At 41.2% G+C, this 26674-nt stretch overlaps 1 protein-coding gene across 1 annotated transcript in view; it reads right to left on the bottom strand.

The window, feature by feature from the left end:
* The window catches only part of LOC117521772 (matrix metalloproteinase-16-like), a 43194-nt gene extending 18365 nt beyond the window's left edge, over positions 1-24829 (bottom strand). Inside the window, 5 exon segments of the mRNA XM_034183112.1 lie at positions 5403-5639; positions 5642-5706; positions 6716-6823; positions 11899-12047; positions 24446-24829. Of these exon segments, the coding sequence (XP_034039003.1) occupies positions 5403-5639; positions 5642-5706; positions 6716-6823; positions 11899-12047; positions 24446-24577 (691 nt within the window). The 5' untranslated portion in view covers positions 24578-24829.
* Between the last annotated feature and the right edge of the window lie 1845 nt (positions 24830-26674).

Below are 26674 nucleotides of genomic sequence, written 5' to 3'. Positions count from 1 at the left end.
CTCCAGTTAAGGATCGCGGTGTGGGGGGTGGAGCCTATCCCAGCAGTCATAGGGCATAAGGCAGGGCACACCCTGGACAGTATGCCAGTCTATCGCAGGGCCACACATAGACAGACAAACACATTCACACCCACATGCACTCCTACGATTAATTTAAAGTTTCCAATTGGGGGATTATTCCCATAGGGGAAGTAGCCCTCACGCAATGCATCATGGGATAATCTGTATGCCTACAGCCGGCATCTGTGGCTGTAAACAAAAAGAGATGCAGTACTTTTAAGCCAATTTTGGTCCCAGAATATGCACCTTGAGCTGTTATTAATTCACCAATCGAGGCAGCAACTGCAACGGAACTAAAAAGGTGGTTAAAGTGCAGAACTGAAAGTTTAAAAGGAACAAAAAAGGATGTGATAGAGAGGTAAGTTCTGACTAACTTTTTTCTAGGAGTTATTACCTTGTGAGTGATGGGGGTAAATTGCACATTTTTAGAGGTTTTATATCAAATGTTCATGAAATGCTTAATATTTCTCTTTTTTCCAAACACCTTTGCTGCAAGTTTTGAACAAAACTACTATACTGGTGGTTGATGGAAGTGGTTTGTATGGAAAAACCGGTGATTTGTCTGCCATGTAAGTTTTCTGGCTATTGGAGACTCAGTGAGTTGATGTCGGCTTCATCTTACTAGACTTTCTCTTATTTCCAGCCCTTCCAGTATTGGGAATCGACTTGTTTCTAAGTGTTGAATTCTTGGAAAAACATAGAAGTACACTTGATTATCCCTGAGATGGTTATTGAAGCATCCAGGGACACAACAAGTAATCCCCGACATTCTGAGCCTTTTGTTTTCTTTCTGACCATGTTTGTGCATCCACAGCAGACACACATTTCCCACAATCCCCTACACGACCAAAATCCAATATGGCGGGTATGCAATTCACCTCACCAGCATGTCTTTGGATATGGGAGGAAGTTGGAGCACCCAGAGGAAACCCACACAAACTCCACACACCAAGGCACCAGGTGGGAAGCAATCCCAAGGCCTTCTTGTTGTGAGGCAGCAGTGGTAACCACTAAGCCACTGTACTGCTCATGTAATACAACATGACACAAAATATCAGAATTTAGCGCGATATACAAGTAAACATAACACAACATGAATCAACGCAAATTATAATAAACCAACATAACACAATATAAGACAACACATAAGTAATTTAACAAAACACAACATAAGACATGACACAAATGATATAAGAAAACATAATATAATTTAACAGAAGTTATAAAGAAAATCACATGACACAGTATATAAGTAAACATAATAAACAAAACAAACACACCAAATGAAACAAAACACAACACTTTTTAATATAACATAACACAAAATAACAACATAACACAACACATGACATATATGATATATAAGAACACATAACACATAATTTGATCCAAATTATTTAAAATGACACAACATGACACAATATACAAATAAACACAAAATAACAACAGAACATAACATATCTTATGGATGACACAAAATATTGTAACTTAACATGATATATAAGAAAACATAACACAAGATAATCTGACAAAATTATATAAAAAATGACATGACACAATATACAAAACACAACAAACACACCAAATAAAACAAAACACAACACTTCACAATATAACGAAGCACAAAATAACAATATAACACAACATGTTACAAAATAATGCAACTTAAGATGATACATAAGTAAACATTACGTAATTTAACACAATTTACAACAGCATGACAGTAAAAGATGACACATAAGACAACTGAACAAAACACAACATAATAATACACAGCCTAATAAAATAACCCGACATGATGCAAAATACTGTAATTATGCCATATAAGAAAACATAACGCAAGATAGTTTAAAATAAACTACTGTACAAATAATGAATGTTTATGAGTGCAATAGTATGAATAGTTCCTGAGGTGAAAGATGAAATGTTCCATTCAACGAGGCGAATGCAAATACTGCAGATGCCTCCAGACGGTTTACAGCATACTGGATCTGTTTTGTGTGTGTGTGTGTGTGTGTGTGTGTGTGTGTGTGTGTGTGTGTGTGTGTGTGTGTGTTAAAAGAATAAGCAAAGTCAATAAAACATATTGCACCAAAATTGCACGCTAAATAGAACCAAAACTGCATGGTAAAAGGAACACAGTGGAAAATGGTATGAATAGTTCATATCATGTGACATACAAACCACCAATCAAATGACAAGGATCTATTCAGGCATTATATAAAACAAAATAACTTGACAGAATATAAGACAATGCAATTTAACACAAATTATATCAGCATGACACAGTATTCATAAATTCATTTTCTATATTCACTTACTCCAGTCAAGAGTCACAGAGGGGCTGGAGCCTATCCCAGCAGTTACAGGGCGTGTGGTGGGGTTCACCCTGGGTGGGACCCTAGTCTGTTGCAGGGCCACATATAGACAAACCAACACATTCACACCCGCACGCACACCTATGGACAATTTAGAGTCACCAATACACCTAATCTGCATGTCTTTGGATGTGGGAGGAAGCTGGAACACCCGGAGGGAACTCATGCAAACTCTACTTAGAAAGGATTAGGTGGGAAGCCATCCCAGAACCTTCTTGCTGGGAGATAACAGTCTTAACTAACCACTAAGCCACCACACCACCCATAACACAATATAATACATAAAACCCAATAAACACACCAAATGAAATGAAACACAATACTCCATAATGCAGCATAACATAGAATAGCAAGACACAACACAAAATACTGTAACTTAACATGATATTTAAAAAAATCTTAACATAATTTAACACAAATGATAACAAAACCATGTAAGACAATCTAAGACAACATGTAATGTAATTTATCAAAACACAGCAAAATGACATGACACCAGTGGTGGGCACTGTTCAGCTAATCCAATAGATAATTATCGAAGACAATGTTTTTGTTAGCGGATTATCTTTTCAGATAAGTTTTAAAACCATCATTGGACCAATTATCTTCCGACAAATTTAGTTCTGATAACTTTTAGACCGCTAACGTTTTTTTTACATAGCTAGTAATGTTGAAAAAATATTACTATAATCCCTTTTGCTTCTGTCTGTTATCTGTGTTGCAGCAGTGAGGTAGCTAAGAGGAGCTGAGCTCAACTCTGCTCCCAGCAGAAGGGGCCTGGCTGCCAGACTGCCACACAAAAAAAGAGAAGTCATTATTCCTTAAAACCATACATGGTCCAACCATGAGGCAGAGGTCTTGAAATGGAAAGCAGGTTTGACTTATGGTTTTGATTTATAAATCAAATTATTCCAGATAGAACAACTACATTAATGTAAACTCTTAAAATGTACAAAGCTGGAACACCCATCACCTTTCCTTCTAACAACACTCAATAAGTGTCAATAAGGAACTGAGGACACTAATTGTTGAAGCTTTGAAGGTGGAATTCTTTCTCATTCTTGCTTGTCCGGGGTCTCCGTTGTCATATTTTGCACTTCATAATGCGCCACACATTTTCAATGGCCGACAGGTCTGGACTGCAGGCAGGCCAGTCTACTACCCGCACTCTTTACTACAAAGCCACGCTGTTGTAATATGTGCAGAATGTGGATTGGCATTTTCTTGCTGAAATAAGCTGGACGTCCCTGAAAAAGACGTGCTTGGATGGCGACATGTGTTGCTCCAAAACCTGGATGTATCTTTCAGCATTGATAGTGAAATCACAGATGTGTAAGTTGCTCATGCCATGGGCACTAACACACCCCCATACTATCACAGATGCTAGCTTTTGAACTTAGCACTGGTAACAATCTCGATGGTCTTTTTCCTCTTTTGTCCAGAGGACACGAAATCCATGATTTCCAAAAACAATTTGAAACGTGGACCCATCAGACCACAGCACACTTTTCCACTTTGCGTCTGTCCATTTCAAATGAACTCGGGCCCAGAGAAGGCGGCCACGCTTCTGGATGTTGTTGATGTATGGCTTTCTCTTTGCATGTTAGTGTTTTAACTTGCACTTGTAGATGTAGCTACGAACTGTGTTAACTGACAATGGTTTTCTGAACTGTTCCTGAGACCACACGGTAAGATCCTTTACACAATGATGTCGGTTTTTAATGCAGTGCCGCCTGAGGGATTGAAGGTCACGGGCATTCAATGTTGGGTTTCGGTCTTGCTGGTTACGTGTAGAAAGTTCTTCAGATTCTCTGAATCTTCTGATTATATTGTGGACTGTAGATGATGGAATCCCTAAATTCCCTGCAATTGAACGTTGAGAAACATTGTTCTTAAACTGTTGGACTATTTTTTCATGCAGTTGTTCACAAAGTGGTGATCCTCGCCCCATCTTTGCATGTGAATGGCTGAGACTTTTGGGGGTGCTCCTTTTACACCCAATCATGAGTGTCCTCAGTTCCCAAACGCTTATTGAGTGTTGTTAGAAGGAAAGGTGATGTAACACAGTGGTAAACATACCACTGTCCCAGCTTTTTTGAAACGTGTTGCAGGCATCCATTTAAAAATTAGCAAATATTTGCAAAAAAACACTAAAGTTTATCAGTATGAACATTAAATATCTTGTCTTTGTGGTGTATTCAATTCAATACAGGTTGAAGAGGATTTGCAAATCATTGTATTCTGTTTTTATTTACATTTTACACAACATCCCAACTTCATTGGAATTGGGGTTGTAGCTGAGAGTGTACGGGAGACAAAATTGAAAGTAATCAGTTAGCTGTCGCTTCCGATAAATTTTTAGGCAGTTTATCAATTTAGCATTATAAAAGATAACTTTTTAGTTAGCTGATTAGCAGTTATCGAAGCTAACTTTGTGGTTAGCTGTGCCCACCACTGCATGACACAATATAAATACAACACCATAACGACACACAACACAATATAAAATAGGCCGTATCATAATACAACAGGATGCGTGTACCTGACCCACTAAAAACGTTATAAACATAATCGTGTGCCAGCAAGCAGTGCTTTAAAATAGCAACATTTTCTATCCTGCCATCTTATTACGGAGGAAAGGAAAAAAGCTTCAAAATCCTGACAGATGAGGTGACACATGCACAGCCTGATCAAAGATATTTCTGTGTGTTTTGCTTGCAGGAACGCGTGCATCATGCCACGCCGTCTCTGTCACGCCGTCCTGCTGCCCAGCCATCTGTATGAATCATTACTGCCCCCTCTTCTGATGAATGTACTTTTTCTTTTTGTCAACACACTCCTTCTTCCTACAGCATCACTTACATATTTTCTTTCTGGTCAACAATCCAGACGTCTCTTTATAGCCCCTTTCATATCTTATTTTCCCCTCCTGTTATCTCTCCATTCAGTCAGTGTGTCACATACCATCATGGTTTGGGTTCCCCAGGGTCCACGGCTCATCTGAGTCAAAGTGGGTGTCGCCTCCTATGCCCGGGCCGGGGAAATAGGCGTGGGCGAGGAATCCTCCCTCCCCATCAAAGGGGGAGCTGTCACCATGGAAACCCGAAGCAAAGATGATGGTGATGTCCACATCCCGCCTGCCAGTCTCCAAGGCGCTGTAGGGAACGGCCTCAAAGCGTAGGGGGGTCACGCCCTGCCAACATCAAATGCCCGGCGAATGGCATCGTGAGTCTCCCGAGCGCCCACCTTTGGTGTGACATTTTTTATGCTGAAGGAGGAAAATGGGGGAAAACAACCGAGAAGGTCGTGTTAGTGGCAAAAACTGAAAGCAAGAACCTGCTTATCGTCACATACAATCAGAAATTACAGGGAATCTAAATAAATAAATAAATAAATACACTGCAGCAACTCTTACTCTCATTATCAAATCTGAGTGAACATTTCCCTTTTCAAAATTAAGAGAGGCCAAAAAAAAAAAGAAGAAGTACTTGACACAACTATTTTGAGCCCAGAGGTTTTGAGTGAACTTTTAACATGGCAGGCGTTATCAGTTCCTGGCAGGCAGAGACGCTTTCATGAAAAAAGAAGTCAGCAGCAGCAGCAGTGACGGCGGCTGCGGCGGCGGTGCTTGCTCATCACTGATTGACATTCCATTAGGTGAGGTGGCTCATCAATTCCAAATTCACAGAGGAAGGAAGGATTTGAATAAATTGACAGCGTTATCAGCTTTTACTGCTGTAACCTGCCAATTTGCAGTGTGCCAGAGACCCGTTTATCATTCTCCTCAAAACCTATTAAAAACTGCAGCTTAATAAAGCAGGAATTTGACTATTTCTTCCAAGATTATGTCCAATTTACAGTCAGGATTTTCAAACTGTTTTATGTGAATGAGGAGCTAAAATTACATCTTTATGCTGCTCGGCAAAAACGTTTGTTTTACAAATGACCTAAAAATACTCTGATTAATGTTGCCACCGAGGATGGAAAATAAGCTTCCTTGCTGCGCAAATGTGTGTGTTAAATTATGCATTCCTGATTTGGAAGGCATTTTGATGATGACTGCCATTTACTTGTTTTTGTGGATTTTTATGTGTGCACACCCCCACACATGACGTTATTGTACAGTCTCTATGACAACACAGCACGTGTGATCCCAGATGGTTAAAGAGGAAGGGATGTGACACAGAGTACAGAAAATTAGCACTTTCACATCCGAAGCCAATAATAAGCGCTGCTAAAATAAATTGTCACTATGGCAACTGCCTCCAGTTTCTCACCTGTAAGTGATGTGTGTGCGCTGCCACTTTTGTCCTGTCAGCGCATACCTCCTCTTCCGTGACCTTGAGCCGTTGTCTGGAACGCCACAGCGCGGCCTTTGCATCCAACTTAAATGATGAGAGCAGAAGAGAGGAGAGCACAAGGAAAAATAGAAGACAAAAAAGAAAAAATCCAAGAGGAGAAAAAGTAAAGGAGAAGAAAAAAGCAGAGAACAAAAAGTGAGAAAGCAAAGACAAGAAAATTGAAAAGGACAAACACAAGATGAAAAACAGAACAACAAAAAGAAAAGAAAAAATAAAAATCAATTTGAAAACAAAAGAATATAAAAGGAAAACAAAAAGAAAAATCAATGGGTAAACAAAAGCAAACAACAAAAAGAAAACAACAATGAAAACAGAAGAAAACAAAAAGAAAAATCAATGCAAAAACAAAATAAAGCAACAAAAAGAAAAAGAGGTGAAACCAAAACAACCAAAAGAAAGGAACATAAAAGAAAAAAAATCCATGCCCAAACAAAAGAACGCAGAAAAAGACCAGGTGAAAACCGAAAAAAAGAAAAGATCAATGCAAAATCAAAAGAAAACATCAAAAAGAAAAGAACAAAGAAAAAGGCATGGTGAAAACAGAAGAAAACAACAAAAAGAAAAGAAAAGAGATAAGAAAGAGAAAGAAAAATAATTCAGAAAAAGACAAAACATTAATAAGATGGAAAAAACAAGTCACAGAGAAGAGAAGAGAAGAGAAGAGAAGAGAAGAGAAGAGAAGAGAAGAGAATGAGAAACAATAGAACACTACAGAGCATCATCACAGCAATATTCTGTTCTTCTGCAAATCATTCACACCTTAATGTGTCATCACTGCATTATTTAAAAAAGCGCCCAACCATTCACAAGGTGATGAAGGGAGTTATGTTTTAGTTTTATTTTCTGGTTTGTATTGTTTGTTTTCTCACCACAGTTACTCAAACCTGTGTGGACTAATTTTCATTAAACTCAGTGAAGAAGTGAGAGACGGGCCACTGAGGACTGCAGTATCATTTGATGCAGCTCCAGATGTGTAGAAATCATTTTTCACTTGTATCAACATTATGAAATAAGGCACTTTTTGGAATGGTCCGATTCTCATTACATAATGTATGGACCTGAATACAAGCAATCAAACAAACAAATTAATAACAGTCCATTCATACAATTTATGTGATGTGTGAATTTCCAGCATACGTTATCAAAAACAAATTGTTGCACATGCTGCAGGTACGAGTATATATATGTTTGTTTTCGCTGTGTTTGCAAGACATTTTGTGACGCCACAGCCTGTTCTAGAACTGATGCATGCATGTTTGTTTTGATTTTTATCACAGTAATTTTCTGTAGTATTGTTCTCGTGAGTCCCCCTCTGTAATATCTGCCAACACATAAATGTTATGTTTTATGTCTATGAAGACAACAACTTAAAAAGCTGCAGACTGATTTTGTGGAGGGGTGACATTTAGTCCAAGGAGGAGCTGTTTCCATTAAAATCTATATTTTATGCAGTATTTTGTTTAACTTCCCAGAATAATTAACCAGTATTAATGAAACCGATCAGATGTCTGTCAGTATGCGCCGTTTGAGACGGATGTGGATACAGATCCAGATCTGGCAGATGAAAACAGTTTTAGTTCAAATATACAGTTCATGTCACCATAGCAAATAAACAATCCTGATCATTTTGGGAGGGTATTATGATTGTGAGTTGTAGGGCATTTGGCAGTGGTTAGTTCTCAGTTTTTTCTCTTATCAATCAATCAATCAATTTTATTTATATAGCGCCAAATCACAACAAACAGTTGCCCCAAGGCGCTTTATATTGCAAGGCAAGGCCATACAATAATTACGTAAAAACCCCAACGGTCAAAACGACCCCCTGTGAGCAAGCACTTGGCAACAGTGGGAAGGAAAAACCTCCCTTTTAACAGGAAGAAACCTCCCAGCAGAACCAGGCTCAGGGAGGGGCAGTCTTCTGCTGGGACTGGTTGGGGCTGAGGGAGAGAACCAGGAAAAAGACATGCTGTGGAGGGGAGCAGAGATCAATCACTAATGATTAAATGCAGAGTGGTGCATACAGAGCAAAAAGAGAAAGAAACACTCAGTGCATCATGGGAACCCCCCAGCAGTCTAAGTCTATAGCAGCATAACTAAGGGATGGTTCAGGGTCACCCGATCCAGCCATAACTATAAGCTTTAGCAAAAAGGAAAGTTTTAAGCCTAATCTTAAAAGTAGAGAGGGTGTCTGTCTCCCTGATCCGAATTGGGAGCTGGTTCCACAGGAGAGGAGCCTGAAAGCTGAAGGCTCTACCTCCCATTCTACACTTACAAACCCTAGGAACTACAAGTAAGCCTGCAGTCTGAGAGCGAAGTGCTCTATTGGGGTGATATGGTACTATGAGGTCCCTAAGATAAGATGGGACCTGATTATTCAAAACCCTATAAGTAAGAAGAAGAATTTTAAATTCTATTCTAGAATTAACAGGAAGCCAATAAAGAGAGGCCAATATGGGTGAGATTGAATGACATATCCTGACCAAAAATGACTCCAGGATTTCTCACAGTATTACTAGAGGTCAGGGTAATGCCATCCAGAGTAAGGATCTGGTTAGACACCATGTTTCTAAGATTTGTGGGGCCAAGTACAATAACTTCAGTTTTATCTGAGTTTAAAAGCAGGAAATTAGAGGTCATCCATGTCTTTATGTCTGTAAGACAATCCTGCAGTTTAGCTAATTGGTATGTGTCCTCTGGCTTCATGGATAGATAAAGCTGGGTATCATCTGTGTAACAATGAAAATTTAAGTAATGCCGTCTAATAATATTGCCTAAGGGAAACATGTATAAAGTGAACAAAATTGGTCCTAGCACAGAACCTTGTGGAACTCTTCAAATAGACCATTCCTCTGCAGATGATCAGTTAGCTGTTTTACAACTACCCTTTCAAGAATTTTTGAGAGAAAAGGAAGGTTGGAGATTGGCCTATAATTAGCTAAGATAGCTGGGTCAAGTGATGGCTTTTTAAGTAATGGTTTAATTACTGCCACCTTAAAAGCCTGTGGTACATAGCCAACTAATAAAGATAGATTGATCATATTTAAGATCAAAGCATTAAATAATGGTAGGGCTTCCTTGAGCAGCCTGGTAGGAATGGGGTCTAATAGACATGTTGATGGTTTGGATGAAGTAACTAATGAAAATAACTCAGACAGAACAATTGGAAAGAAAGAGTCTAACCAAATACTGGCATCACTGAAAGCAGCCAAAGATAACGATACGTCTTTGGGATGGTTATGAGTAATTTTTTCTCTAATAGTTAAAATTTTATTAGCAAAGAAAGTCATGAAGTCATTACTAGTTAAAGTTAAAGGAATACTCGGCTCAATAGAGCTCTGACTCTTTGTCAGCCTGGCTACAGTGCTGAAAAGAAACCTGGGGTTCTTATTTTCTTCAATTAGTGATGAGTAGTAAGATGTCCTAGCTTTACGGAGGGCTTTTTTATAGAGCAACAGACTCTTTTTCCAGGCTAAGTGAAGATCTTCTAAATTAGTGAGATGCCATTTCCTCTCCAACTTACGGGTTATCTGCTTTAAGCTGCGAGTTTGTGAGTTATACCACGGAGTCAGGCACTTCTGATTTAAAGCTCTCTTTTTCAGAGGAGCTACAGCATCCAAAGTTGTCTTCAATGAGGATGTAAAACTATTGACGAGATACTCTATCTTACCTACAGAGTTTAGGTAGCTACTCTGCACTGTGTTGGTATATGACATTAGAGAACATAAAGAAGGAATCATATCCTTAAACCTAGTTACAGCGCTTTCTGAAAGACTTCTAGTGTAATGAAACTTATTCCCCACTGCTGGTTAGTCCATCAGAGTAAATGTAAATGTTATTAAGAAATGATCAGACAGAAGGGAGTTTTCAGGGAATACTGTTAAGTCTTCAATTTCCATACCATAAGTCAGAACAAGATCTAAGATATGATTAAAGTGGTGGGTGGACTCATTTACATTTTGAGCAAAGCCAATTGAGTCTAATAATAGATTAAATGCAGTGTTGAGGCTGTCATTCTCAGCATCTGTGTGGATGTTAAAATCGCCCACTATAATTATCTTATCTGAGTTAAGCACTAAGTCAGACAAAAGGTCTGAAAATTCACAGAGAAACTCACAGTAACGACCAGGTGGACGATAGATAATAACAAATAAAACTGGTTTTTGGGACTTCCAATTTGGATGGACAAGACTAAGAGTCAAGCTTTCAAATGAATTAAAGCTCTGTCTGGGTTTTTGATTAATAAATAAGATGGAATGGAAGATTGCTGCTAATCCTCCGCCTCGGCCCGTGCTACGAGCATTCTGACAGTTAGTGTGACTCGGGGGTGTTGACTCATTTAAACTAACATATTCATCCTGCTGTAACCAGGTTTCTGTAAGGCAGAATAAATCAATATGTTGATCAATTATTATATCATTTACTAACAGGGACTTAGAAGAGCGAGACCTAATGTTTAATAGACCACATTTAACTGTTTTAGTCTGTGGTGCAGTTGAAGGTGCTATATTATTTTTTTCTTTTTGAATTTTTATGCTTAAAGAGATTTTTGCTGGTATTGGTGGTCTGGGAGCAGCACCGTCTCTACGGGGATGGGGTAATGAGGGGATGGCAGGGGGAGAGAAGCTGCAGAGAGGTGTGTAAGACTACACTCTGCTTCCTGGTCCCAACCCTGGATAGTCACGGTTTGGAGGATTTAAGAAAATTGGCCAGATTTCTAGAAATGAGAGCTGCTCCATCAAAGTGGGATGGATGCCGTCTCTCCTAACAAGACCAGGTTTTCCCCAGAAGCTTTGCCAATTATCTATGAAGCCCGCCTCATTTTTTGGACACCACTCAGACAGCCAGCAATTCAAGGAGAACATGCGGCTAAACATGTCACTCCTGGTCCGATTGGGGAGGGGCCCAGAGCAAACTACAGAGTCCGACATTGTTTTGCAAAGTTACACACCGATTCAATGTTAATTTTAGTGACCTCCGATTGGCGTAACCGGGTGTCATTACTGCCGACGTGAATTACAATCTTACCAAATTATCCGTGTGATTTCAGCGTGAACTGACAGGACATCATTGTGTGTCATTCTTGTTGCGTGCATACTCACTCCTTGGTTTTCTCATCCAGTGTCCCTGTGACATTGAGCCCGTAGACACGCTGCATAGCAGCAATGGCCAAGTGCATAGTTTGGGCTGAGTGCAGGACAGACATTGCCGGTTCTGTGCGGGGAAGGTAACCATACCTTTGTAGCCATCCCTGTGGGGCACAGAAAGAAAAACAGATATGGGTTCGCATGACTACTGGTGCATTTTTGTTTGTTCAAACATGATTTCTGCAGAAAGAGGAAAGATGGAGCAGGAGGTGACAAAGATACTGAAGTGGACAGAGGACATCCAGATTGCTGTAGCGGTGCTGAACAATCAGGTGAAATGTTACAGTCAGAGAGCATTTGCATCGTGTTCACTCCACTTTATTATTTACACGGCACATAATCTGAGCGCAAAGTGAGGCAGAGGGAACCAAGGGGTTGTATTTGGTCTCTAAAACACTCGTGGGTGTCAGTGTTCTCTGTAGCACGGTGGAACTGAGGCAAAGTTTCAACAGCACGCTCAAATGAGAGATTTTCTGGCGAGTCAACATGAAACACATGAAACACATGACCAGAGAGCAGCTGCCAAGCTCCCTGAGGTGAAACAGTGAAGCACTAAGGTTAATCTTTATTATGTTAAATTCCTGTTTCAATTTAGTTTCATCGGACGTCATACAAGAACTTCTCGCACTAAGAGAAGTGTTTGTAAATGAGTCATTTAACAGATTTAAGAGAACGTCTGGCATTCACCAGTTTTCTCAAATTTTGGGTTTTCTCTTATGTAAGATCATAATTCACAAGTGGTTCAGACCTGTCATAGGACTCATGTGCAAACAGTCTGAATCTTATCCAGATCTGTTTTGAGTGATTGTTTGCCTATTTTATTACTTGGAAGCAGTTTGATTCACAATCCCACAGAAATTACACATCATAATTAATTTGATGTTTCATTTGCTGCCATGTTTAACTTGACAATATCAATTACAGTATTCACACTGTGTTCATGCGCACACCTGAGCTTGTACAAAATTGTCGCAGCGTGATCGTTCATGCCTGTCTGACTGTGTGTCCCTCCTGACAGCAGGTGGAATGCTTTGGGGATCCCCAATTGTTTTTTTCCACCCTTTTTCAGCTGGTTTGTGCTTTTCGACCAACTTCCCAAACAAATCTTCTACTCCCAACTGAGTGAAGGAAAAACGATTTGGAAGAGGGCAGAAGAAATACTACAAGGATGTCCTAAAGCACAACCTGAAGAACTGCTCCATTGACGAGAAGATTTGGAAAGAACACAGGAGGGACCGAGCCAGCTGGCGAGCAATGATCCAGATGGGAAAAGGATGTCTTTGAAAAAATATGGTTGGAGAAGAGGAGAAACAGGAAGGAGACATAGCAAGATCCTGAGCAAGATCCTCCAGCAGAAAGCTTCCTACAGCAACCATGTGGAGCATCTGTCAGAAACAGTACACATCAATACTGGGCCTGTTCAGTCACCTCCACATCCACCATCACATCCTGGAATCGACCAAGAGACCATCTTCCACACCACCAAAAGATTGCTACAGCAATGATTCTAAAGTAATTCTCATAGTCTGATACCATTAATTTATCATTAAGGTATTACTTTGTTAATCCCACAAGGGGGAAATACAAGTGACACCGGTCCAGGAAAGTTAAGACAAGCCCACACCTCCAAAAGGTGTGAGAAGGTGCACGGATTGTTGTCAGATCTGTCCTATGTGAGGAGAAAGATGACTAATGGGCTATATACAACCCCAATTCCAATTAAGTTGGGACATTGTGTAAGAGGTAAAACAGAATACAATGATTTGTAAATCCTCTTCAACCTATATTCAATTGAATACACCACAAAGACAAGATATTTTAATGTTCAAACTGGTAAACTTTATTGTTTTGTGCAAATATTTGCTCATTTTGAAATGGATGCCTGCAAACATTTCAAAAAGCTGGGACAGTGGTATGTTTACCACTGTGTTACATCACCTTTCCTTCTAACAACACTCAATAAGCGTTTGGGAACTGAGGACACTAATTGTTGAAGCTTTGTAGGTGGAATTCTTTCCCATTCTTGCTTGATGTACAACTTCAGTTGTTCAACAGTCCAGGGTCTCCGTTGTCGTATTTTGTGCTTCATAATGCACCACACATTTTCAATGGGCGACAGGTCTGGACTGCAGGCAGGCCAGTCTAGTACCTGCACTCTTTAACTACGAAGCCCGCTGTTGTAACCGTGCAGAATGTGGCTTGGCATTGTCTTGCTGAAATAAGCAGGGACATCCCTCAAAAGACGTTGCTTTGATGGCAGCATGTTGCTCCAAAACCTGGATGTACCTTTCAGCATTGATGGTGCCATCACAGATGTGTAAGTTGTCCATGCCATGGGCACTAACACACCTCCATACCATCACAGATGCTGGCTTCTGAACTTTGCACTGGTAACAATCTGGATGATCTTTTTCCCCTTTTGTCCGGAGGACACAATGTCCATGATTTCCAAAAAGAATCTGAAATTTGGACTCATCAGACCACAGCACACACTTTTAACTTGCACTTGTAGATGTAGCGATGAACTGTGTTTACTGACAATGGTTTTATGAAGTGTTCCTGAGCCCACGCGGTAAGATCCTTTACACAATGATGTCGGTTTTTAATGCAGTGCCACCTGAGGGATCTAAGGTCATGGGCATTCAGTGTTGGTTTTCGGCCTTGTCGCTTACATGTAGAAAGTTCTCCAGATTCTCTGAATCTTCTGATTATATTATGGACTGTAGATGATGGAATCCCTAAATTCCTTGCAATTGAACGTTGAGAAACATTGTTCTTAAACTGTTGGACTATTTTTTCCACGCAGTTGTTCACAAAGTGGTGATCCTCACCCCATCTTTGCTTGTGAACAGCTGAGATTTTTGGGGATGCTCCATTTATACCCAATCATGACACTCACCTGTTTCCAGTTAGGTGTTCTTTGAGCATTCATCAACTTTCCCAGGCTTTTGTTGCCCGGTTCCAACTTTTTTGAAATGTGTTGCAGGCATCCCATTTTAAATGAGCAAATATTTGCACAAAAACAACAAAGTTTATCGGTTTGAACATTAAATATCCTTGTCTTTGTGGTATATTCTATTGAATATAGGTTGAAGAGGATTTTTATTTACATTTACACAACGTCCCAACTTCATTGGAATTGGGGTTTTAAATGAATGGTGACTGATTAACTGATTGATAACGGGCATTCTAGGTGACCTGAGCAAACCTCCCACCCCCAGGGCCCACACATTAATGTGAATGGTTAAATGGACTGCATTTATATACCGCTTTTCCCATCTGCATCAGATGCTCAAAGCGCTTTACACCCCGTTGTCAGACTGTTGCCATGCAAGGCGCCCACATCCAGACCAGGAGCAACTAGGGGATTAAGGACCTTGCCCCAAGGGCCCTTAGTGATTTTCCGTTCAGGCTGGGATTAGAATTGAGGATCCTCTGGTCTCAAGCCGAACACATTAACCACTGGACCATCACCTCCCCTGAGCATTGCACACTGCAAAACCACTTATGAAGGTGGATTCTTTTGTTTATCTCTGTGAAAGGGGGCCTACCTGCTGTGGTAGCGTGGCAGTCCTCATCACTTTGCTGTGGTGAGACTTTTTAAATCAATTTACATGTTAAACCAAATTACTTCCTTATTTCAACAACATAGTCTGACCCTCTCAGGTGAAATGACTTACCATTAAAGACACTCAATTTTTTTCCCCCATTCACTGGCTTTAGAAGGTCACATAATGGCACTTTTTCCACTGTTAGACTAGTGGAATGTAGTGTTCAACTTAAAAAAAAAAAAAAAATCATCAATCATAATATCCCAACATCTATTTGAACTTGTTGGTCTGTTATTTACGGTAATTCACTTTTCTTTTGAAATTGTGCTGATTTATGCATAGGTGGCAGGTCATTTATGAAGTTATCTGAAGTTGGGAGCTTTGAATCTGATGTGACACACTCACAGGAATCCATCGTATGAAAAACACAAGAGAAATTTAGGATAAGACACAAAAACGTTCCTGCATGAGGCCCATTGTATGTTCAGGCAGAATGCATGTTGTATACCCGCCTTCATAAGGTGGAGGCAGGTACTGTATACAATGTATAAAGTGCATATAAAGTTTAAAGTACCATATAATAGCAAGAAAAGTCTGTGCGCAACTTCGGATCAGGTGTTTGTTGTCTGGGTCTGCGGCTCAGCCACTTTCTGCTCCTCGTGATAGCTATGAACCAACACTCCACCCTGAACACACCTCATGTTAACACCAGTGCACCCATGGGTGCACATATTAGTGGACGTGCATTAGTACCTGCACTGGTTAGAACTTGGAAACAAGCAGTGTTGTTGTCAAGATCACATAAACCAAGACCAATGTACTGTGAGACCGAGCCAAGTCCAGGACCAGATCAGTGTGGTTCACCACTGATCTGCTCTACCAACAACAAGCATTATATAAATGTACTAAGCACATATACAGCTAAATCCAGAAAACAGAACAAGATAAAATAACGATCGCAGATTCTTTCAGCAAGTACAAATGAATAACAGAAGTAATATCGTAATTAATGCTCAGACTAAAGACAAGAGCTTGATCTCTTTTATCTTTTATCTCAAATTTTGTATGTTTTCAAAGATACTAAATCCAAATAGGCCTAATATTCAGTAGCCTAACGTCAGGTTAAATACCATATTTTCCAGACAGTAAGTCGTGTTTGTTGCTGTTTTTACTCATTTGAGAGGTCCTGTGACTTATTTTCTGAAGTGACTTAAATGTCAAAAATTAGGGGTATAACATACACAAAACCATGATGCAGTAGGTTTTCAGTGCATTGGAAACACTCTCATCTTCAACCGCTTAGTCCAATTAATCCCAGCAGTCATAGAGCACGAGGCAGGGTACACCCTGGACAAGACGCCAGTCTGTCACAGGGCCACATATAGACAAACAAACACATTCACACTTGCACACACACCTACGGACAATTTTAAAAGTTTCCAATCCACCTAACCTGCGTGTCTTTGGATGTGGGAGGAAGCACCCGGAGAGAAGCCATGCAAACAAGGGGAGAACACGCAAACTCCACACAGAAAGGCCACAGGTGGGAATCGAACTCATGACCTTCTCGCTGTGAGGCATTTGGACGAAAACAGCGAAACAGTGCGAAACAGTTCGAAATTAGCGCACCATGAAACATTGCACCGACAGGCAGATGTGCACGAACCTGGTGCAAGGGTTCGTGCACACGCCGGTGTCTTTCGGGCAGGAACACACAGTCCCGGCTGCGGCACATCGCGCCGCTTATGTGGAATATAAAAAAAAAAAAAAAATGAAACCAGCTGGTGCCTGTGAGACCACATCGTGCCGCTTACGTGAAAAAACAAACAAACATATGATCCACTGGAAGCAAACCCGCACCGTCCAAAAGCTCTGATTGCCAGTCAGACTTTACCACTGAGCTAGGGAGCTGTCCTTTGAAAGCTGTGGGAATATGCCTCATATCAGGAAGGACATGCAAGTATTACAAAAAATAAAATAAAATCACACACCATATAAAAACACAGCATTTATGAAGTGAGCAATACAAATATGATCCATCTGTTCCTCTGGTGATGACCCATGATCACAGACAAACAGGTCGCTCATCTCTTTCATGTCCGCATCTGCTGGTGCATCTCCAACTGGCCGTGCGCGTGTCTTGTGGACGACGCGCCGCAGGACACCGCATCATGTGGAACAGAGCTCATGTGGGTGATGTGACAGTGAGATCACTTGTGCTGTGTCTTCTGATCTGACGGTCTGTTTCAACCTGGGAGCAGCCTGTCCATGTGCGCACCATGTGCGCGCTTGCTCGTTGCAGCATGGCACAGTGATATATGCTTTTATTTATGTCCACTTGATAACAGCAAACAGACACATGCACGTCACAGTGGGCAGTTGTTTGTTCACGTCCATCCAAACACAGTACAGTGGTGTCCAGCTGAAATGTCCAGATCCACAGATGTCCACAGCCGCTTCAGTGGGAGGACACACCTCCTGTCATGTCAGCGCACACACCAAAGCCACACTCGTGATGGACTTAGACAAGAGTGCGCCTGGCCACACATTTTCTAAGTGCCATGCGAGCAGTGTTAGATGTTCGTGTGTGTCACCTGGAATTTGGCCAACACCTGCTGCGAGAGGGTGCAATTGGTTCGCACAGCGCACACTTAGTCTTTCAGGTGCTTGTGTGCACAAATAGTTGTAGCAACAGGTGTACGAGGCGTTGGCGACAGGAACAACATTACACGGTTTGCACACGATTCCTGCGTCATGCACACTAAGTGTGCACTTCATCCCAACTTTGCACTGTGTGTGACTGAATAATTTTTCCAGACTGTCACAAAAAAAAAAAATTTTGTTTGTTTTTTTGTCTTGTGAAATATATATATATTTTTTTTAAATGTGATTCATACTCTCGTGCTAGTTATAGTCCAGAAAATGCACTAGTGATATTGACGCTGTTATGGTCTTTACTGGTCTTGAAATTATATCTTGAATCTTCAATGTCTGAAATCCAGATAAGGCAGAGTAAAAATGCAATCCTGTCCAAGGCCTGTAAAAAGTAGTCTCAAGATAGATCACGCCAGTTCTGCAACAACAGAAACAAGCAGTGACACTTGCACTGTGCTGCACTGGATCCTGTGCATTGTTCTTTTCTGTTCAAGATCATGAAGTACCTACAGCGCCACGAGCATCACAGCAGCAGAAAAACATTTAGCACGCCATAAAACTGTGGGTCTCCATGTGGTATGAAGGAGAAAATGTCATCAGGGTTTTTGCTGAACATCAGCAGGTGATTTTAGAATTCATCATAGTACAGAAACAGCATTAGTGAAGGTTACAAATGATCTTCTTATGGCCTCAGACAGTGGACTCATCTCTGTGCTGTCCTGTTAGACCTCAGTGCTAGGTTAATTATGGAGTTCCACAAGGTTCTGTGCTAGGACCAATTTTATTCACTTTATACATGTTCCCTTAGGCAGTATTATTAGACGGCATTGCTTAAATTTTCATTGTTATGCAGATGATACCCAGCTTTATCTATCCATGAAGCCAGAGGACACACACCAATTAGCTAAACTGCAGGATTGTCTTACAGACATAAAGACATGGATGACCTCTAATTTCCTGCTTTTAAACTCAGATAAACTGAAGTTATTGTACTTGGCCCCAGAAATCTTAGAAACATGGTGTCTAACCAGATCCTTACTCTGGATGGCATTACCCTGACCTCTAGTAATACTGTGAGAAATCTTGGAGTCATTTTTGATCAGGATATGTCCTTCAATGCGCATATTAAACAAATATGTAGGACTGCTTTTTTGCATTTACGCAATATCTCTAAAATTAGAAAGGTCTTGTCTCAGAGTGATGCTGAAAAACTAATTCATGCATTTATTTCCTCTAGGCTGGACTGTTGTAATTCATTATTATCAGGTTGTCCTAAAGTTGCCTGAAAAATCTTCAGTTAATTCAAAATGCTGCAGCTAGAGTACTAACGGGGACGAGAAGGAGAGAGCATATCTCACCCATATTGGCCTCTCTTCATTGGCTTCCTGTTAATTCTAGAGTATAATTTAAAATTCTTCTTCTTACTTATAAGGTTTTGAATAATCAGGTCCCATCTTATCTTAGGGACCTCATAGTACCATATCACCCCAATAGAGCGCTTCGCTCTCAGACTGCAGGCTTACTTGTAGTTCCTAGGGTTTGTAAGAGTAGAATGGGAGGCAGAGCCTTCAGCTTTCAGGCTCCTCTCCTGTGGAACCAGCTCCCAATTCAGATCAGGGAGACAGACACCCTCTCTACTTTTAAGATTAGGCTTAAAACTTTCCTTTTTGCTAAAGCTTATAGTTAGGGCTGGATCAGGTGACCCTGAACCATCCCTTAGTTATGCTGCTATAGACTTAGACTGCTGGGGGGTTCCCATGATGCACTGAGTGTTTCTTTCTCTTTTTGCTCTGTATGCACCACTCTGCATTTAGTCATTAGTGATTGATCTCTGCTCCCCTCCACAGCATGTCTTTTTCCTGGTTCTCTCCCTCAGCCCCAACCAGTCCCAGCAGAAGACTGCCCCTCCCTGAGCCTGGTTCTGCTGGAGGTTTCTTCCTGTTAAAAGGGAGTTTTTCCTTCCCACTGTTGCCAAGTGCTTGCTCACAGGGTGTCGTTTTGACCGTTGGGGATTTTCAGTAATTATTGTATGGCCTTGCCTTACAATATAAAGCGCCTTGGGGCAACTGTTTGTTGTGATTTGGCGCTATATAAATAAAATTGATTTGATTTGATGTCACTAATGACTACCACTATGAGATAAGGACAGAATGCCATCAGTGACATCACCTGCTGAGCTGATTGGCTGGAGTGAAAAGCTGCAGGCTGTTGGTCCTTCTTTGCATATTCTGCTCATCCCTCACCTGCTGCACCTTATAAACTACTATGCACGACATCAAAGGTGCTTAGAGAGCACAATGATGCCACACATTTGAAAGCTGAGAATGTTTCATGGGGATTAAACAGCCAAGTTCACTAATCATAACAATCAATATGTCTGGTGTTTCTATTTATATTTGCAAATTGTTTGTTTGTTTTTTACTTTCACTTTTGATGCTCTGTGTGGTTCTTACCCTGTGTGCTGCTATACAATGCTGCTGGAACCAAAATTTCCGTGAGGGAGTCTTCCCAAGAGATCAATAAAGTTCTATCTAATCTAATCTAATCTAATCTAATATAGTCTAATCTAATCATAAAATATCTGAACTCATGTCCATCAATGTAGCTATTTTCCCATACATTTAAACGGTGCACACAGATTTGAGCTTAACCCTACAACCCTGATAATTGACCAATCCAAGCCAAAATCAACTCACTTATTCCAAACTACAGGCCCAATTTCTGTAGTAAGAATGATCAAAATGAGATTAGGCGTTCTTGATATATCATGCTAAATTCGTACCAACACAGACACACAGATGTGTCGTTCATAAAAAACATTTTAGCCATTCTTTCAAGATGTTTGTACACCACAGCAGACACATTTCTATATAAACGTGTGTGTGTGTGTGTGTGTGTGTGTGTGTGTGTGTGTGCGTGCGTGCATGTACACTTTAACAATTTGCACTGCATACTACTCAGCGATGTCTCTAAACTCACAATAATACTACCATTAAAATATATGAATTTGTGATAAGCCATGTAGTGACCCATGATTGGCTAATCTCAGCGCACCCGCCTCACAACAACAGGTGATTGGTCGGGAGAATAATGACTGGAAAACATGCCTGCCAGCAAAACGTGGGGTTGGTACTAATCACCAGCGACTGCTTTCACAGCTGACACAAAATCTACAGCCTTTGTTTGTTTGTTTGTTTGGTGGCCACCATGATTCCTCAAACACTTATTGACTTACTTTCAATAAACTTGGTGAAGAGATGTTTTGACATGGGCAAGAATGAAGAAGCAACAGGTTGCTTAAAGGTTGACGGCATATTTTTTATGATTACATTTAACCAAGTGAATATTGTCTCCTTTGACTATTATTTTTCATCTGTAGAGACGTGAGGGCACAGCAGGTGGTTTAATGGTGTAGGAGTTGGACAGTCAATATTGCACTGGAGGGTTCAGTTCCTGGTCACATGGTCTATCTGTGTCCTTGGAGAAGACACTTCATCTGAATTGTCCCAGTCCACTCAGCAGTAAATGGGTACCTTGGCTGAGGAGGTCACCTGGGTTGGACTGGAGTCTTGTCCAGGGCATGTCGTAGACTCAAGTCTATGACCCAAGAGCACCAATTGGCCTCAGGTCCTGTACCGGATTTATGATATTTTGCTATTCCTTCCATGTTCTTTTCTTTGTTGATTAATATAACAGTTTATGTTTGATGTTGAACTGACAGCTGATGGAAGCTCACTGTTTTACTTTAGTTTAATTCTCTCTGTGCCATCTACGAAGACCCCAGTGGCTGGAGAGGTCCAAGCAAAAGCCACATCTCACACCTGGCTGTGGCAATTCAATGGTTAGTTTTGAGAGATGGGGATGGACCAGTTGTCTGCCTGGGTGGTTGTCGAAGAACCCGGGCGGTTTCATGGTGTGCTGTGCAACAAGGTGGAGTGCCAGTGCTGGACCTGACTTGACTCTATCTGTCCTGAAGAACATTGCAGGTGATATTTTTTTTGAGTGATGTGAATATGATTTTGTTGGAATATTGTAATTTTTTAAACCAAATTTCATCAGGTCAGGTCAGGTCTTGGAGCATGTGTTGTTGCCATGCATCTCTGCATTCACCACACCACAAAACCATGCTAGGTTCTGGATGGTAACTACCCAGGAAGACAACCAATCCATCCCCACCTCTTAAAAGTAACCATCTATCTCCTGCAATCGGGTGAAATATTGGCATCCCCTTGACCTTTTCATGTTCCTGGGTCCTCAGCACTGAGGCGCCTGCGTGCTAGAGTACACTTAGAGAAACACATGGCCACAATGACATTTCTTCACAATGGAACTGACACTCCCCATCTGAGTCTTCTGAAGTAACCATTCATCTGACACAAAGTCAGTCCCGTGGTACCCAACGATCCTCATAACAAACTGAGTACCAAAAACATCATCGTGCTGAGCAGTGGCTTAAGGTGATGACTAGATAGTCATCATCTTAGGCCATCCAAGTACCCAAGTCTCACAACCGCACTGTAGGACAATAATCACCAGGACTGTAAAGTCTGGGACCTTCATTCCTCTGCAAAGGCATTGGCACCACCAAACACATTTGCTCAGTGACCTCATTACTCCACAAACTCTTAAAAACATCTCTTGACCTCAAAGGCCAGGAACTCAGAGGCCTTTTTAATTCAATACACTAATTTCTTTTGGCTTCTCCAGTTTGCTCAGGGTCACAACAGCAGATTCAGTATGGATCCGCGCATTGATTTGGCACAAGATTGATGGAAGATTTAGAATATGGAAAGAGAAATAAACTAATTTTGATGTAGAACATAGTTGAGAGATGAATCTATGAAATTTTCTTCAAGTACATGCAGGTTTGTAAGGTAATAAGACCTTTCCCCCACTATTGTCAACCATTTTTCATAAACAAATAGACACAGGCCTTAAAGCTGGCATCATCATCATCATCATCATCATCATCATAATAATAATTTGTTATTGAGAGAATGCTTCAACCCCTTTCCAAAGAGAATAAGTAAATACATGCTGGACGGATGTATGAAGAAGTAAATAAAGCTGAACAGGTCCATTGATGCTGGTCCCGATCCTTAGATTCCATAGCGTGATGCTACTACTAATGTATGCTGATGACTCCGCGCTAGACTGGACACCAGTTCCTTGCAGGTTACTAGTTAAAGCCAGTATGCACTTACAGCTGGGAGGACAAGGGCGATGCAAATAAATCATCCAAAGGCAGGACAGATCTTATATAGCTGAACACCCGACCCACTGAGCTATGCTACAAGGAATGGCGTAAGACCGCATTATGTTGGCTTTGTGGCTGTGAGCTTCATCTTAGGAGCTATAATACATATTGACTATAATATACTGTTGTCATATATTTTCCAGCTATAAGCAAAGGTTTGGGTATAAAGGTGTATTCTGAGCCATGTCTTTAGTCAGGACTTTCATACTGCCTGTGCCCTGAGGTCACTCATGCTGCCACGGAGTCACGAGGTGCCCCACACAGCCCTGGCTGTCCACACTCATCCAGCTGTCTCCCCATCACAGACTGTGGTGTCTTGCAGCTCCAGCAGATCTATAGCTCTCTCTCTCTCTCTCTCTCACCTCGGCCCTCCTCCTGCAGTTCAGCTCTCTTTCTGCTGAGCTAAACGCTTGTTTTCCCTTGTTTGGTTCTCTCCTGTGGGCGCCTTTATTAGTGTCATTTGTTCAGAGGCAAAAATGAGACTGATTTCAGTGAGCCATAAAATTGAAAAATGATGTGTGTGTGAGAGAGAGAGAGAAAGAAAGAGAGACTGTCATCTTCAGCATTTAATTTCTTCAGAGGGATGAGAGGGAGGGGGCGCCTGCTGAGAAGCAAAATGCATCAATTAAACAATATTGCTATCATGCAATTTGGATTTTTATAAGTGTTGAATCTCCTCCTGCATCATCTTAACTTGGGTGTGCCAAAAACAGAGCGCAGTGGGCAACTCTTCATGGACTGCACATTTGGATCACTGATCATGGCCGGGCATCACATAAGCATTCTTCTGTTTCAATGCCACCTTTTACGAATCCGGGGTGCGGGGCTGTTTTTTGCCGTTTGGTGGCGAGTTGTCCTGATCTGCCTCCGTCTGATGATGATGATGATGATGATGATGCGCGCGGATGATGGATGGTGCGGGGGGAGTCAGCGCGTGCGATTTTCACGCTGAGACAGATGATTGTGGAGGAGAGAGCTCAGTCATTTATGGCAAAAAAAACAAAACAAAAATAAACACAGCGAAGGCCATTTGTCTTACCTCAACGCTGAACGGATGATCCTCCTCCTCTCCGGACGCGCCGCACGAAATCCAAAGCAAAAAATGCAAACAAACCGCCGCCGCGTAAAAGCAATCCGATGGTTTTCTTTTACTGGAGGATACTATGGTCATAATGACCCGTTTTTTCCCGAGTGTTTATTAGAAGAAGCCGGCCGTCCGAGTCGGATCCCGTGTCAAATGAAAACCATCAGGCTGTCAAGGCAGATTCGGATTCAAAAGGGAGAAATATGAGGCGTTTTGCGATTTCCCGCCGGCGCCATAAAACGGAGCGACGTCAAGCTGAGATAAAGCGCCATGTTGGAGCCGCTGTCCTCGCCATTCTTATTTACATCTATCCAGCAGCAGCAGCAGCAGCAGCATCAGTGGCCATGTACTGTAAGTCTGCGCAAAGACAGCCTGCCTCCCCATCCACGCCTGCGCTTTAGCGCAGCATCACCAGACCAGGTTCAAAACAAACACAATAATCACCAGACCTCGTCCATTCTTCAGCATCCCCACTGCAAAACCTTAAATTCCTGAAGCTTTGATCAGATATGCAAACATTCTCCTGCTGGGATACCTCAAAAGGTCACATAGATAATACAGCTCATCCAGATAGACAGTAATGGTTATCAACTTGCAGCCAAAAATACTATGCAGTGCATTAAAAATATATATATATTTCTGTGCCTGTTGCTTTAAACGGCAATGAGCTGCTCTTTGCCACGCCTCCTCTCCCCACCTTCAAAAACAAGGTTTTGGATTACAAACTGTGACAAGGCAGCAACCCATTTATTCAAAAAATAATAATTTTAAATAATAATAATAAAATAAAATAAAAACCTTACAAAGAGATTGCACACTGATGCAATCACATCTCATTTGTGCATAGCTGAAACACATCCTGTTCTTGTTTATTTTGTATTTTTATGATTTATGTATTTACTTTGGGGCAGCACTGTGGCTTAGTGGTTAGCACTGTTGCTTCACAGCGAGAAGGTCATGGGTTCAATTCCTGCCTGTGGCCTTTCTGTGTGGAGTTTGCATGTTCTCCCCGTGTTTGCGTGGGTTTCTTCCAGGTGCTCCGGTTCCTCCCACATCCAAAAACATGTGGGTTAGGTGGATTGGAATCTTTAAATTGTCCGTAGGTGTGCGAGTGGTTGTGACTGTGTGTTTGTCTGTTTCTGGCCCTGTGACAGACTGGCATCCTGTCCTGGGTGTACCCCGCCTCACGCTCTATGACTGCTGGGATAGGCTCCAGCCCCCCGCGACCCTCAATTGGAGTAAGCGGTTGAAGATGAGTGTGAGTGAGTGTGTGTATTTATTTTTTAGTTTAGGGGTGGGAAGACAGGTGGGGACCATAGTGGTAAATTTGTTTATCACTTGTTTATGTAGTTGTTTATTTATGTTTTTAAATTATTATATTCAACTAACTACAAAGAATTGCCCATTTTACATGAAATACAAATCGCCAAATTTGTCACAAGTCATAAGGTAGGATTTTTAGTCCATAGGAAGGGTAAAAAGTCACCAAATCTCATGCCAAAGTCGCTAAACTGGCAACACCGAGTCACTGATTTCTCATCTTGAGTACTGGCTGAGAGACCCTTCATCATCGTTGGTACCCAGGGTGCCAAAAAGGGGAGAATAAGTAGAAGGATTCTAGGGGCCCAGGAGGCTCCTAATACAATTATAATACTGACAAAATAATATTTGGGTGGCCCTAAGATTCCTTTTCACGGGGCCCAAAATCCCTGGCGCACCCCTGTTGGTACCGACCATGATGCCCGCAATCACTCAAGCAAGTAAATTTTGTTTTGGCTGCTGATAAAGACTTTATCATCAACTAAGATACAATTTTAAAACAAAACAATTTTGAATGCTTGTAGTTTTTGATGGTCACGATCAAAAGGTATGCGTAGCACCCGTGCCTGACTGGAGCATGTCTACTCCCACTCACGAAAGACACCTCCTTAGAATGTCATTCCACATGAAGTCACATGACTGCCAGAGTTAGTCAAACATAATTTCAATTCCATTCAATTTGATTCATAGAGCAATGAATCCAAAAGACAGCATCTGAAGGCATTTGTCTTATATCCCATACTATCACAGATTAGCTTTTGAACTTAGCACTGGTAACAATCTCGATGGTCTTTTCCTCTTTTGTCCGAGGACACGAAATCCATGATTTCCAAAAACAATTTGAAACGTGGACCCATCAGACCA

This window comes from Thalassophryne amazonica, chromosome 12 (genome assembly GCF_902500255.1).
Source record: "Thalassophryne amazonica chromosome 12, fThaAma1.1, whole genome shotgun sequence".
Classification (NCBI taxonomy): domain Eukaryota; kingdom Metazoa; phylum Chordata; class Actinopteri; order Batrachoidiformes; family Batrachoididae; genus Thalassophryne; species Thalassophryne amazonica.
The sequence above is the reverse complement of the archived record's forward strand: the minus strand, read 5'-3'. Positions and strand labels throughout refer to the sequence as shown.